Consider the following 15,021-nt stretch of genomic DNA (forward strand, 5'->3'; position numbering starts at 1 on the left):
AACAGTAGGTGCCTGACACTTTATTTTAGATCGTTATATTTAGCTACTGCATCTGGCCTTTGTTGCTAAATATTTTTTTCTTGTCACACTAACTACTCCATCAAATTGAATCTTCAGTGGTCTGGCAGTTTTTGAATGACTTCTTGCAAGCTGTGAAATCCTGTTCCCTAATCAGGAAGATCTGGGCAAGTCTTGTGGTATGAGGAAATATGCCACATCTTTCTAAGTGAGACAACAGGATTATAGGACAATTATACAACATCTTCAGAATTTTTATCTGAAGAATAGTGATATGTTTGGTGATGAACAAGTACTATAAAGCGAGAGGCATGGGAAGTTTCCACATTCTTTAAAAGGTACAAGGAAGAAAAGAAAACAAGCTGACTTTTTGTGGCTCTTGAGAAAGGTTACATTAACCATTTGTTAAAAGTTGGATTTATGAAGATCATTGGCTTCTAAGAACATTCTCTATAAACTGCCATCATTTGTATGATGTCAGTGAAGGTTGTTTAGCAACATATCAAAATAGTTTTATGAAAAGATAAATATGTGTTTCATTAATCCCATGGGGAGCTTTCTAAAATGCATTTTAAAAAATAAATAATTAGTGTCATTCTGTGGGAAAGAGGCAAAAAAAGACATCTTTTCAAGCAATTTGTGATTTAATAGCAGCTGGTCAAGTGAGTTGAAAAACCTTACGAGTCGTATATTTTTTGAATGCCTTTTCTCTTTCTTGGGAAACTGGCTAACCCCCAGAATCTTTCTCCCATGGCAAATGGCTCTGAAACTTTGATCTTTGCAAACCAGTTTGCCAGATGTAGTGGATAGAACATGTGTGACCTTTTGTGTGCCAATTCACCCTGGCTGATCGGAAACCATATGTTAACCTTGTATGACTTTTATTTGTAGGCATTACAGCAGAAGTTCTGGTGGTGACCTCTTTCGAAGAACTGCAGAGAAGGGCCCCAGAAGCAAGGGGGAAGATTGTCGTTTACAATCAACCTTATACCAACTACTCGAGGGCAGTGCAATACCGCGTCCAGGGGGCGGTGGAAGCTGCCAAAGTGGGGGCTTTGGCATCCCTCATTCGATCGGTGGCTTCCTTCTCCATCTACAGGTTGGTCATTATGTTCATTTGAAATGCTTTCAAAGACTAGGGTTTTCCATCAAAGAGAAGCCCTTTTGAAATAAAAACAAACTAGTCAAAAGAAAATACTGATTGTTCATGGAACTTTCCCCCCATTCTACATTTGTTCATTTGTTTGTAATATCTTTTTTGGCCTTTTCAGGATTCCAAGCATCATTTGTGCATTCCTTTACAAAGCTTTCCACATCCACGATGATCCCATAACATTCTATATATAACCAGTGTATTTTATATATTTTCATTGGAGGGAGAACTGAATTCACGTCTGCATTTCATCAAAGATTCCTAAAGACTTCAGAGGCAGCCAGGCTTTTTTCCATTGTTGCTAGAGAAGTGAAATACAAATAAAGCAGGTTACATGATAGGGGCCATCTATGGTGTAGTGGAAAGAGTTGAGGCAGCAGAGGACCTTGGATGTAGACCTGCTTCTGCTTCTGAAGAACCGTGAGGCCTTGGGAATGTTCTTTTTTTTTTAATTGAAGTATAGTTGATTTACAATATTATATTAGTTTCAGGTGTACAGCAAAATGATTCAGTATTTTTGCAGATTACACTCCATTATAAATTATTTCAAGATAATGGCTGTAATTCCCTATGCTATACAATATATTCGTGTTCCATATTTATTTTATACATAGTAGTTTGTATCTGTTAATCTCATACCACCTTGGGAATGTTCTTAAAACTCTTTGCACCTCAGCATTCTTCTCTATTAATTGGTGATAATTAACAATAATACATTTACAAAATTATTATTATTATTATTTTTTTAGATAGTAGTCATCTTTTTTCTTTGTTTTTTAAAATTTATTTATTTATTTATTTATTTATGGCTGTGTTGGGTCTTCGTTTCTGTGCGAGGGCTTTCTCTAGTTGCGGCAAGTGGGGGCCCCTCTTCATCGCGGCGCGCAGGCCTCTCACTGTCGCAGCCTCTCTTGTTGCGGAGCACAGGCTCCAGACGCGCAGGCTCAGTAGTTGTGGCTCACGGGCCTAGTTGCTCTGTGGCATGTGGGATCCTCCCAGACCAGGGCTTGAACCCGTGTCCCCTGCATTGGCAGGTGGATTCTCAACCACTGCACCACCAGGGAAGCCCCAAAATTATTTTAAGATTGAATGGGGTAAACTTATGAAAGATACTTGATATTTATAAAGGTCTATTTTGAGGGCAGCGTAAGTTTTGTCTTCTTCTTTGTATTTCTGATTGAGGTAATTGCAACATGGCTTTATTGATCCTCAGTCGTAGGAGGAAATTCGGCATTGCAGTGGATAAAAAGTCCAAAAATTGACCTGCAGACATTGGGCCTAGTTTAATAGCTGCATATCGTAGTGTCACATATCAAGGATAAAATATTTGAGAAACATGGATAAAAGAAGCACCATTTTAGTGTTGTAGCCTGGTCTCTCTAAGATAAAAAAAAAAATGTAAAAATAATTGCAAATAGGGTTTATTTGAGTCTCAAGGCTAGATCTTTAATATCTTTTGTAAAGGAAGCATTCTTTATTCTGCACAATTGCTCTTTGGAGCTGGAGTCACAGCTGCTTGACCTTAAATAATTAGCACCCTATGCCCTTAAAAATAACTGAGGACACATCAGCAACTAGGAAACCCAGTCAGAGGAGTTGTCCAAAAGGGCAGAGAAAAAAAAAGGGACATTTTTCTTTTATGGGGATAAGGTATCATCCCAGGGGAGGAAGATGGGGCATGCTAAAACCACTTGTTAGAAGTTTTATGAGAGAAAACCTAGTTACACTGATCTCACAGTGCTAAAAATAATGCTCTTTGTAGGGTCTTTAAAGTTTTGGTGACTAGTGAAATAATGATTGGACCGTATTCTTTTGGATGGTTACTCTTCCCAGAAGGGAAGTCCTGAAATGGCTAGCTTACTTCCCAGAATACCTCAATCACCCCTTAGAATAACACAGTCAGCAACTTGTGGCCGTTCACCATGATGTCACTGGTCATGAGATCTAAATTATGGAGCTACTCTGCTGCTTTGTGAAACTGGGTGAATGCCAGAAATATTTATTTAACAACTACTACTCATAAGACTAATAAACTCCCAGATGACTTAATGCACAGCAGTCTGACAGGGTTCATTGACATTTTTTTCCTGGTATAATGAAGACATCTGGAAGCCCAGGCTGTAACCTAGGAACACCAGAAGAATTTCGTCCAGCAAAGGACTTAGAAATCTGTCGTTAGCCTCTAAGATTTGGGGTTGCCAACATGTAGTGTGCATTCAAGACATTTTTCTTAATATTTATAGATCCAGACTGATTATAATTTTTTCATTGATTTGATAGCCAGACATATTTCAGTGGACTCTTAACTTTTATAACTCCATATTTTCAACATTTATGAATACAAAATAACATTGCTCTTTACATAGGACTTTAGAACCTTTCACATACGTCATCTTATTTGTTCTGACAACAATCCAGTGGACCAAGGAGAAGGGGCATTATTATCCCCATTTTAAGATAAAGAAAGAAAAGTTCAGAGAATTCAGCATGTTAACATGTTTAAGTCTTGCATCTTGAAAAATGAAAACCAAAATGAAACAAACTGTCTCTTTGTCCACTTCAGGCTAAATTGTTTTTTAGAGCCAATTTTCCTTAAAGAGTATTCTATATTCCTATCTGTAATTTTTCATCCCTTATTCACTCTCCAGATCACTTTAACCTGGCCCTTCCAAATACTGAAATGGAAGTTGTTAAGGTCACAAATAGCTGCCTAGTTGAATATAATGGACATTTTTCAGGCCATCATCTTATTTCACCACTCTGAAGCATTCCTTATTATTGATTGCTTTTTCAATCTCTTCTTGGCTTCTACGACTTCTTTCTCATAATCTCTCTTTCTCTAGCTCCTGCTCTTTCCCTCTTTCCCACTTTCCCTTTTCTTCACTGTTTCTCTGGCTTCTCACTGTTAATATTCTACCTGAGCAATCCCATCATGCTTATGACTTCAGCCCTAAGCATGGTGACCCTTTCCAAGCCCACCTCTTCTGTCCACTGCCTGAGCTCTAGGTCCATACATCTAACTACCTGCCGATTTATCTTTTGGGTGTTCCATAGCTATCTCAGTTTCTTTTCTTTTCCTTTCTTTTCTCTTCTCTTCCTTTTTTTCAAAATTGAACTCATTCTTTTACCTCTTTCTCCTGCATTTTCTTTCTCAGTGAAGAGAATGCCGTCTGTTCTGCCCTATAAGTTAGATGGTCCTTGATTACTTTTTTCCTCTTCCCTTATCCATCATTTCTAGTAGCTACGACATCTCCTAGATTCTGCTCTTTATCAGTCATTTCAGCCAATGCATATTGAGCAGCTCCACCTCCCAACATCACCCCACACTCTACTAGTCAGGAATCACTAAGACTTCCCCAGTGCACCCCATTCCCTCCAAGTTTCACGACTTTGCAAATGCTTTCTCCTCTGCAACCTTCTATTCCCTTCTTCACTATCTCACACTGTCCTTCAAGATTCATCTTAAGTGTTTCTTCTTCTGGGGAGCCCTGCCTGATATCCAGCTCCACCCCAGGTGAGCTGCCTCTTTTGGGTATCCCACATCATCCTGTGCATACTCTGTATCATAGTATCTTGGAGGTAGTTTGGGTTCATGCTTTGGTAGGGTAGACTAACTGTTGTAGCAAACAACTTAGACACCTAACACAATAGGAATCTCCTTCTTGCTCACATAATAGTTCCAGGAGGGTGTTCAGCAGGTGGACTTTTGCTCCTTTCCATCTGTGGCTCCATCACCTCTAAGAAATCAGAGTCCTCTGCAGGGTCCCCTGCATCCAGCTGGCAAATAAGGAACAGGAGAGAGAAAGTCGATAATCAAGGGGGAGGTTTTCTGTGGCCAGGCCTGGGTATCGCATACCTCACTGCTTACATTCCACCAGCCACAATGCAGTTACGTGGAGGCTGGGAAATTTGGTCTATCTTCATGCTCGCGGTGAAAGGAAAATGAGTTTGGTGAACAACTGTGCAGTCTGCTCCAATTGCCTGACTCAACACTAGACTGTAAGTTCCAGGAAAACATGGATCATACATTTTACCTCTGTGTCCCCATCATCTTGTATGATATCTGGTACATGGCGGTTACTCTGGAAACGACTGTTGGAGGAATCCACTTGTCTGAGGTTATGTGCTCAGTTGTGGCAGGGTTCTTACAACAAGCCAGGTGGCCCGATTCCTAGTGCTCTGCGACCAGACCGTGTAGCCTCTGTACAGTGAATGGAAATCAGCTTGAACTCTTGGGGCACTTTGCTCTGTATTTGGAGGAAAACATCCAGAATGCCAATAGGCCAGATTATATACCTTTTTTTCTGCCACAGTATTCACACACAATGATCTTTTGGGTCACTCTTAGCTCTATGGCAATGGCATAACCCATGGATCCTGTTTAGGAAAAGCGTAGAAGTCAGCAACACTGGAGAACAGAATAGAAATTTGTCGCTGCTTGATTTCAAAATTAGAGACTCTCCTAAAGGACAGGAAATGTGTTTTACCAATGTGACTTGACACCTGTCGATGCACTTATCAATATTTGTCAGCCATTTTAGAAGTACAACAGTCACATGCTTACATGACAGATGTCCTCAAAAGGCAGTCCATTACTTGTTGCCAGCATTATCTCCGGATTCTTTGTCGTTATTTCTCTGTATTCCCATTATTAGTGTCTTTGGGCTCAAATTTACTTCAAAGAGAAGATTTTTCCTTCATTGATGTTTTTATAATGACTTTTCTCTTGTGCAATATTAAGTGCCAAGTGGGGACTATCTAATGGGGACTGCCATTAGATCTTTTTTAGTTTTTCTGTTTGTAAAATACATTTTGCCTTTGTCATAGGAGAATATTTTAAGGATAAATGTAATTTTAAGAGATTTAATTTCTGCAGAGGAAAGCTGCTCTATGGAACCACTTGCCTTACATTATTTCTCAAATTAATCATATTTTTTAGTAAATATTTATTGAGAGCTTACCAGTTGCTCAGTAATTGCCAGGTACTAGGGTTGCTAAGATGAATTAGACATGTTTTTGGTTCCTCAGAAATATTCTGTCTGGCTAAAAGAGAGGAGGGTAAGCTTAAAATGTACATGATTAGTGTAATATATTTTATATTTAGTGCTAAATGCATGATTGAGGAAAGGAACAAAGAAAGGAAAATTTTTTTTAAAAAATTTATTTATTTACTTTAATTAATTAATTTATTTTTGGCCGTGTTGGGTCTACGTTGCTGCATGTGGGCTTTCTCTGGTTGCGGCGAGTGGGCGCTGCTCTTCATTGCGGTGTGCGGGCTTCTCATTGCAGTGTCTTCTCTTGTTGTGGAGCACGGGCTCTAGAGCACAGGCTCAGTAGTTGTGGCACAGGGGCTTAGTTGTTCCGCGGCATGTGGGATCTTCCCGGACCAGGGCTCGAACCCGTGTCCCCTGCATTGGCAGGCGGATTCTTAACTACTGCACCACCAGGGAAGTTCCAAGACAGGAAATTGACATTTATTAAACACCTACTTTGTTTATGCTTCTCCAAAGGCTTAAATAGTTTGTTTCAATTAATTCTTTATGCAACCCAATAGAAATAGATATTGTTATTGCTCTTTTACTGAGGGAGAAACAGGTTCAGAATGGTTAAATGGCTAGTCAAGTTGCACAGCTAATGAAAGAACCAGGATTCATACCCAGAGAGCCTTTGGCTCTAAATGCCATGTGCTTTAGATTTCATGCACTTTAGATTTAGCTGGAGAGCTAATGCTACAGGAGTCTAGAAGAGGTAGCAGAAGTCTGATGGGGGCTGGCTACATTGAGAATGTAGGTTTTGGGTGTACTCGATGAAAAGGTTGAACTTGAACAAGAGGCAGGAGGTGGAAAGGCATTCCTGATCAAGACAAGAAAGCGGGAGTGCATCATGCACTGGGTAATACACAAGTAGACCAGTTTGACTGGAGCAAGGTTTCATAGGAGATCAGAGAAATGAAATTTTGAGGTGAGAGGAAGAGACCAGCTTTATGAAGAATCCAAAGTACCAGATTGGGGAGTTTTAAGTTTAATTAAGTTTAATGTGGAGGAAATGAGGAATCATTGATTGTGTTAGAGTTGGAGGGGGATGTTTTAGTGCATTGTTTCTCCAAGTATGGTCCCCGGAACATGTCAACCTCACCTGGGAGCTTATTGATTTGCAAATTGTCAGGCCCCACTTGAGACCCATTAAATTAAAACATGCTTGGGGTTGGGGTTTGTGGTTTTAAACAGCCCTCCAGGTGATTCTGATGTATGTAAAAGTTTGGGAACTGTTTCAGAAAGATCAATCTGGTGACTGTAGATGATGTGCTTTGAGAAGGTAAGCCAGGACACTGATCTGATAATGCAGATGTGAAGTAATGAGGACATAGATGATGGCAATGGGGATGGAGAAAAAGAGACAGCAGGAGGGTGTTGGGCTGCACCCAGCAGGCCTCGCAATTGCCCAGCCGCAAGACTGAAGAAAAAGCCCAGGGACAGCAACAGAGACCACCACAGTTTATTGGATAGGAAGTCTTACAAGTCTGAAGCAAAGTGCTGGAGTGACACCCCACTGTGTACGGCAGACAGCAGGCAGGACAGGGCAGCAGTTTTTGCTACTTGGGGGAAGAGGAGGCTACCAGTTATAGGGGGACCTGATGTCAGGTTGGCTCATCAGTTACCAGAGAAACCGGAAGCTGGGGCAGGAGGCAAGCGCTTAGGGAGTTGCTGATTGAGCCTTATGGTTAGGAGAGTTGGATAGTCGTGTGAGTAGGTGTAGGTGAAGCAGGGACTGGTCGAGCAGGGGATGTACAGAGAGCAAGAGAACAGCTTGAAAAAATAATCAAAACTTGGGGACTGGCTGCATTTGAAGGGAGGAAGGAGGAGGAGTCAAAGTTTACAGTAAGGCAAGGACTGAACACCAAAGGCTGAATCTGCATTCAGTGCAGACCGATATTTAAAAATCATGAGTTTTATGTAAAAATAGTGGTTTGTGGTTTTTAGGGAAAGAACTATAGCTGGGGGTGACGTCTTGTATTTTCTGTAAGGCGAACTTCAGCCTCGTGGATTAGCCACCAAGTCCTTTCTGTTGATGGGATGTGCCTTCTCCAGTCTGCCGCAGTTTCCAGGTTTCCCTCCACCCAGCTTGGGGACTAGGGAATGATGAGAGACAGCGGGGTCAGGAGAGGGAGCCCACATGGAGGCAACATGACCAGTTTGGTTTTTAGACATTTGGAGTTTGAGGTGGCTGTAAGATAGTCCCATTAATCTGGCTTTTATATTTTGTAAGGAAAACAGTTGAGCATTTTCATTTCTCTATTATCTACTTTTTGGATCACCCAAGGCAATTTAAAATTCTAGGCTGGCTTCCTTGCAGTGCGGTACACCTTGGGACTTCTGCCTCCTGCTTTCTCAACCTGCGAGCTCAAGAATGCAAAGTAATTTTTATATTAGACCAAACAAAATATAATTCAGAAAGTAACTCTACTGAGGCCAAATTGCCTGTTGTACTCCCATTGCCAAATATACATTTTTTTCCTAGTTATTTTCTCCTTTGCCCCAGATAATTGAACTCAGACTGTAAGTTGTAATCAGCTAAGGACGCAAAAGGCTCTCCTTTCACTTTTCTGTGAAAACTGCATCACCACACTGGGTAAGAATGCATTGAGGTGGGAATGAGCTGTTGATAGAACTTGTCTTTGTAACTACTACTGGTTTATGTCTTATGCCACTTGGCCTTTGTATACTGTATTGATAGATACAGTGAAGAGGAGGTGTAGAGAAGCAATCTGGTTTGAAGATAAGATCTGATTAAACATTCAGCTGGAGAGAAAGATGAGTGAATCCAGGTGATGTTTATGGAGAATGTTAGACCATCTGGTGAGAGAGCTGTGAGAAAGTATATAAATCAGTCCCTATAATGATACTTAATTAATACAGAGTCGATAAGTGGAATAATTGAAGCAGTGGTTGGGCTACATCGTAGAGTTAAATAGCTTCAAAGAGATTTCTGATTAAAACCATTACAATTTATAACACATTCTTCATCTTAAGAAAGCATCTTGGTGAGATTTTAACATGAACATTTTTGTAATCAGAGGACCAGTTTAAAACATTCAGAGCAGAGGTGAAATGTCTTAAGAGGTCTATTTTAGATGATGTTTAAAAGCCAGTTTATTCTCAGAGAGTGAAAAAGCTTGTCCCCCTCCCCTTGTTTTTTAATGGGAGAGAAATTAACGCTGCTACTTTACACTTAGACTGTCTTGGATCTTTGATGTCCTGGTGGTTTGGTTCTTCGGTGTGACCTTAGTGTAATTAGCTATCAAGCTTGATTTAAGTTGTTTTGAAATATTTTTGCAATTTGGGGGGCATACGTGCCTGCTGGTGATTACAAAATAAGGAAAATATCACCGTGACTCAAAATGGTACAACTGGGCTAGCCTTGATTAGTAGGTTCTTTTCCTTCCTTATTTTGTTTTTGCTTAATTCACTCTGAGGCTCATAACAGATGCACAGTAATCAAGCAGAATGCCAATTCTCATCATTTATGCAGGTGGAGGGCCACTGTGCTCCCAAGGGGGGAAACCAGAGAAGACCCACATTGAACACTGCATTTTTTTCTTCTCATCATCCTTTTTTTTTTTCTCTCTCTCTCTGATTTTTTAAAATTAATTAATTTATTTTTGGCTGCATTGGGTCTTTGTTGCTGTGCGTGGGATTTCTCTAGTTGGCGGCGAGCGGGGGCTACTCTTTGTTGCAGTGCGCGGGCTTCTCATTGCGGTGGCTTTCCTTGTTGCGGAGCACGGGCTCTAGGCGCGTGGGCTTCAGTAGTTGTGGCTCGCAGGCTAAGTAGTTGTGGCATATGGGCTTAGTTGCTCCGCGGCATGTGGGGTCTTCCTGGACCAGGGCTCAAACCCGTGTCCCCTGCATTGGCAGGTGGATTCTTAACCACTGCGCCACCAGGGGAGCCCTATCGCTCTCTGATTTTTGAAAGGCAGATTCTTTGTTTAGAAGGCCTTTGTTAGAAATTCCAAAATGTCCTTTAATCACTGAATTATTATTGCTTCAGGTAGTGTGACAGGTATACAACTTCATAGTGGACACGCTCGGGCAGTATACTTCAGAGCCTCAGTTCTGGAGTCACAGCGCCTGGGTCTTTGCTCAGCCTCTTGACAGATGTGTGACCTTGGCATATCATGTAAACTCTCTGAACCTCAGTTTCACCTGTAAAATGGGGTGAGGATTAAATGTGAGGATTAGTCCGGGCATTTTGTGAGGATTAAATGAGATATTATTATTGCCTGACACATAGTAAGTTTTGCATACATGTACTCTTATTATATAGTCTTGCTAAGTAATGACTGGATATGCTTATTGAATAAAAGAGGAAGAAAGGGACGGAAACACAGAGCAACGGAGGGAGGGAAGGAGAAAGAGAAGAACAGAAGGAAGGAAGGAAGACAGGTAGGAAAGAGGGAGGGAAGAGAGAGAAAGAAGAACTTAATTTACTTAATATCAGTATTGTAATTGCTGCTGCCTGGTTGGGAGACAACTCTTAACATCGTATTGCCATTTTGATCTCCATCTATTTAGCTTATTGGAACTCTGTTGGGGTTGTGTGTTTACTGGTCTGTTTTTCTTTCTGGATTGGAAGTTCTCCTGGGGACACACTGTGTGTCTTATTCATCTCAGTGTCTCCAGGCTGTGCTCAATGCCTGGCATTGCTGGAATGAATGAATGAAAAGAGTTAGAGGCAACCTATCAGGTTTGGCTAACATGTAAATTCAAGGTGTCACCGTTTCACATTCATAAAAGTTGGATAATAATATAGATGAGGTGACTAACCTTTTGAATTGCTACTTATCAAAAATAGAATCTCTGGAATCTGAAAGAAGACTATATAGTTATGTAAATTTTGGTAAAGAATTGCAAACTGCTATTACTTTGGTGCTTTGTAAGGCTGCTATAATTAATGTTCTGTTTGCTTTCTTAGGACGGACTGTCATTTTTCATCTGCTTATAACCTTGATATAAAAATTTATTCTCGGTTGATATTTTGCATTCATAATTTTAAAATATTTATAAATGTTCACCTTCTATTTTCCAGCTTTCTGATTTTCGAAAGCACAAGCTTAAGAACCACATCATGTTTTTCCAAATCTGTAGTGGTAAAAAGAAATTAATGCATTTTGAATTCAGGTTTCAGGATTATGACAATGTTGTTTGCTTATGCAGTGCCCTTTGAAAAATGTCTAGTGTAGCATATGAACCAAAATAATCCCCAGTAGCCTCAAGTCAGCCTTTTACTATTGCATGTGCTTTTGTTCTCTCTCTCTCATCAAAGCTGAAGACCATTCCAAAGGTCCTCTTGCATCCAGCTGTCCCTTTGGCTTCTTTAGCCCCCTGGAGAAAGTACCAATCAGAAGGTACTGCCAGGAAGACTGGAGATTAACAAAGGTAACAATATAGAGAGTGGGATTTGGAATCAGACAGACCTAGATTCAAATGCAGGTTTAGCCACTTAGAGGTTGTTTGAGTTTACATTCATTGTTTAATGTCCAAACCTGTTTGCTCGTCTGTAACATGGGGAGAATACTGTTTACTTCATAGAGTTGTTGAGAGAATTATATAGGATCAAGATGTAGACCCTGACACATGGGAAGCAATCAGTGAATTATATAACTGACATCTTATCTTAATCATGGTTGTTACCATCGTTATTATCATCATTGGAAAACGACAGGACTAAGCAGGTAGGTGGACATGAACTGAAATATCTTAAAAAGCAGCAGCTCTGAAACTCTTCTCACTGTGTGCTCCAGAGACCATGGTTCTGTTTATCTCCCGATTTCAGGAACTTACTCTTGTAGACTCCGTCAGTCTTTGGCTTAAAACTGTTCTGCTTTTTTTATCCTCTTTGACCTCACTTTGAATGCTCCGTACTGTTCTTGCATGTAGTGCCAAAGGTATAGTGACTCAGATCTGTGATCCATGGCCAGCTGACCAACATGCAGAAAGTGTTCTATTTAAACACCATCCAATCTATTTTCCACCTCAGGGCCTTTGCACTCACTAACCCTTCTGTCTGGAATGCTATTTCCCCCAGCTTTCTGTATGGCTGACTCCCTTTCAATCTTCAGATGGCAAGTGAAAATTTCTCCCTGCAGGCCTTTCCTGACTTTCCTGAGTAGAGTAGCACTCTCCCTCAAATTCTGTTACCTCGCACCTCCTCTGTATGCTCAGAGGCCTAATAACATTTGGTAACTTCTCTCTCTCTCTACTTGTTCAATATGTGTCTCTCCATGAGAATATAAATTCCATGATGACTGGACTGTGTCTTTCTTGTACACCATTATACTCTCAGTACACAGGGGATTGTCAGCCCATGGCAGGTACTCAAGAGATATTTGTTGAATGAGTTACTATTAAAAAATCATCTAAGATCAGAAGAATAGAGAACCAACTATAAATGGATATATACTGACTCATGTCTATTTTCTGAAGCCACATTCTAAAGCATCACAGATATTTTCCCTCAACTTTTTTTTGGTAAAATACCAATCTGTGGTAAAGTTGAAAGAATATTAGATGACTCATATACTCTTTGTAAGAAATTGCCTAACTTCTTCCTGAGAGGTGGTACCATTTCACATTGCCACTTGCCATGTGTGAGAGTTCAGGGTGCTCCACATTCTCACTGAAACTTGGTGTTGTCAGTCTAATTTTAGCCATTCTGGTGCACATGTATTGAATCTCAGTGAAGTGTTGATTTGCATTTCTCTGATGACTGATGATGTTGAACACGCATTCACATGCTGATCAGTCATTTCTGAATCTTTCTTTGTGAATAGTCTGCTCAAATCTTTTCCCTATTTTATAATTGGGTTGTTTTTAAATTATTCAGTAGTAGGAGTTGTCTATATATTCTAGATGCAAGTCCGTTGTCAGATACATGTTTTGCAAATATTTTCTCTCAGTTGGTGTCTTACCTGTTCTTTTTAAATTTTATTTATTTATTTATTTATTTATGTATGTATGTCTGTGTTGGGTCCTCGCCTCCGCGCGAGGGCCTTCTCCAGCCGCGGCAAGCGGGGGCCACTCCTCATCGCGGTGCGCGGGCCTCTCACCATCGCGGCCCCTCCCGTTGCAGAGCACAGGCTCCAGACGCGCAGGCTCAGCAACTGTGGCTCACGGGCCCAGCCGCTCCACGGCATGCGGGATCCTCCCAGACCAGGGCTCGAACCCGCGTCCCCTGCACCGGCAGGCAGACTCGCAACCTCTGCGCCACCAGGGAAACCCCTACCTGTTCTTTTTTGTGTATTGTTTTTAGCTTAACAGTGTCTTTTGATGAGGAGAAGGTTTAAACGTTGATGAATTTTAACTTATCAATTTTTTAAGTTGCTTTCTGTGTCCACTCGTATACCCTTCATCTACATTCATTATTTAACATTTTGCCACATTTGTTCTCTGTCTTTCACTTTCTTAATCAATTTAAAATACAGTAGGTACAGCCATGAAACATTTAAACCATAATATATGTGCATGTATTTCATAAGAACAAGGATCTTCTCTAACATAATGCAGTATCATTGTCGTACTTAGGAAATTTCACATTGTCATATAAATATTATATAATGTAAATTCCATCCATATTCAGATCCCAATTATCCCCCACTCTCAATAATTAATGTCCCTGCTTTTCAAAAAAAAATCCAGAACCCAATCAAGGATATTACATTACATTTAGTTTTCATGTATCTTTAGTCTCCTTAAGTCTGGAATTGTTCCCTAGTCTTTTTAATATTTTATTGCATTGACATTTTTGAGGAGTATAGGGCAGCTGTTTTGCACAGTGTCCCTCAGTTTGGAGTTATTTCCTCATTATTAGATTCAAATTAAATATTTTTGGCAAGAATTCTATATGGATGATGTTGTGTCCCTCCTATTGCATTATGTAAGGAAATGAATAACACTAGTTTTCCTAATTAGTGAGGCTAAGTTTGATCACCTGTCTAAGGCAGTATCTCAGGATTTCTTCATTAGAGAGGTACCTTTTCCCCTTTGTAGGGGAAATACATTGTAATTGTGGTGAAATGCTTTGAGACTTTGTGAATCTTATATTCCTCAACAAAATTTCATCCAGTGAAAATTTAGCATGTGTTGACGATCCTTGCCTGAATCAATCATTACATTGCCAGTTACAAGAGTTTTCCTAATTCAGTTATTCCTATTATGTACATTTATTAACTGGCATGTTTTTGTGAGGAAGAGCTTCCACCTTTATTCTCTTATTGTTTCTGAGTATCACTTCCTGGATTTTTAAAAGCATATGTATTAAAATTACTGTCATTCTTTTTGATAAAGCATCAACAATTTCAAAACACTTAAATGTCAAAGCTAGTATTTTATGATGAGCTTGAATGTTTGAAACATTGAAAGGAATTCACTCTTTTTTATCCGAAGGAACCCAAACTATCCCAGGTAAGTCAGCTAATTAGCAGGGTGTAATCAATACCATTTCCTCTGAACTTTCTCATTAACAGTGTGAGCTCTAGAGTAATAACTCTGGAAGTTATTTTTAGAGTCTACCATTACCAATGTGTACCATATGTGAATGAAGATCCTTCACCCCATACATCATTGCTGTTAATTGTTGAAATAAATGAACAAAAATCTCAAATCCAGCAATTGTTTCTCCAGAGTTTCTTCTCTTTTCTCTTTTTTGCTACATAGTGGTGATGTTCAGGAGTGTGTCCTCAAAGAGCCCTTTCCAGGAGCAATAAGTGTCTCAGTGTGGGTTTGCAGAGGCCTACAAGGATGTGTATTCAGGAGGAGTTTACCTAGTTTCTGTGGTGTAGTACAGAAAACTAAATT

General features: G+C 40.1%; 1 protein-coding gene across 2 annotated transcripts in view; it reads left to right on the forward strand.

Annotated features, from left to right (window-relative positions):
* Positions 1–15,021, forward strand: part of CPQ (carboxypeptidase Q) — a 523,824-nt gene that overhangs the window by 167,143 nt on the left and 341,660 nt on the right. For both annotated transcript variants that reach the window (XM_061171373.1, XM_061171374.1), the window contains exon 3: positions 910–1,117. In XM_061171373.1, the coding sequence (XP_061027356.1) occupies positions 910–1,117 (208 nt within the window). The remainder of the gene's footprint in view (positions 1–909; positions 1,118–15,021) is intronic.

This window comes from Eubalaena glacialis, chromosome 17 (assembly GCF_028564815.1).
Source record: "Eubalaena glacialis isolate mEubGla1 chromosome 17, mEubGla1.1.hap2.+ XY, whole genome shotgun sequence".
Classification (NCBI taxonomy): Eukaryota; Metazoa; Chordata; class Mammalia; order Artiodactyla; family Balaenidae; genus Eubalaena; species Eubalaena glacialis.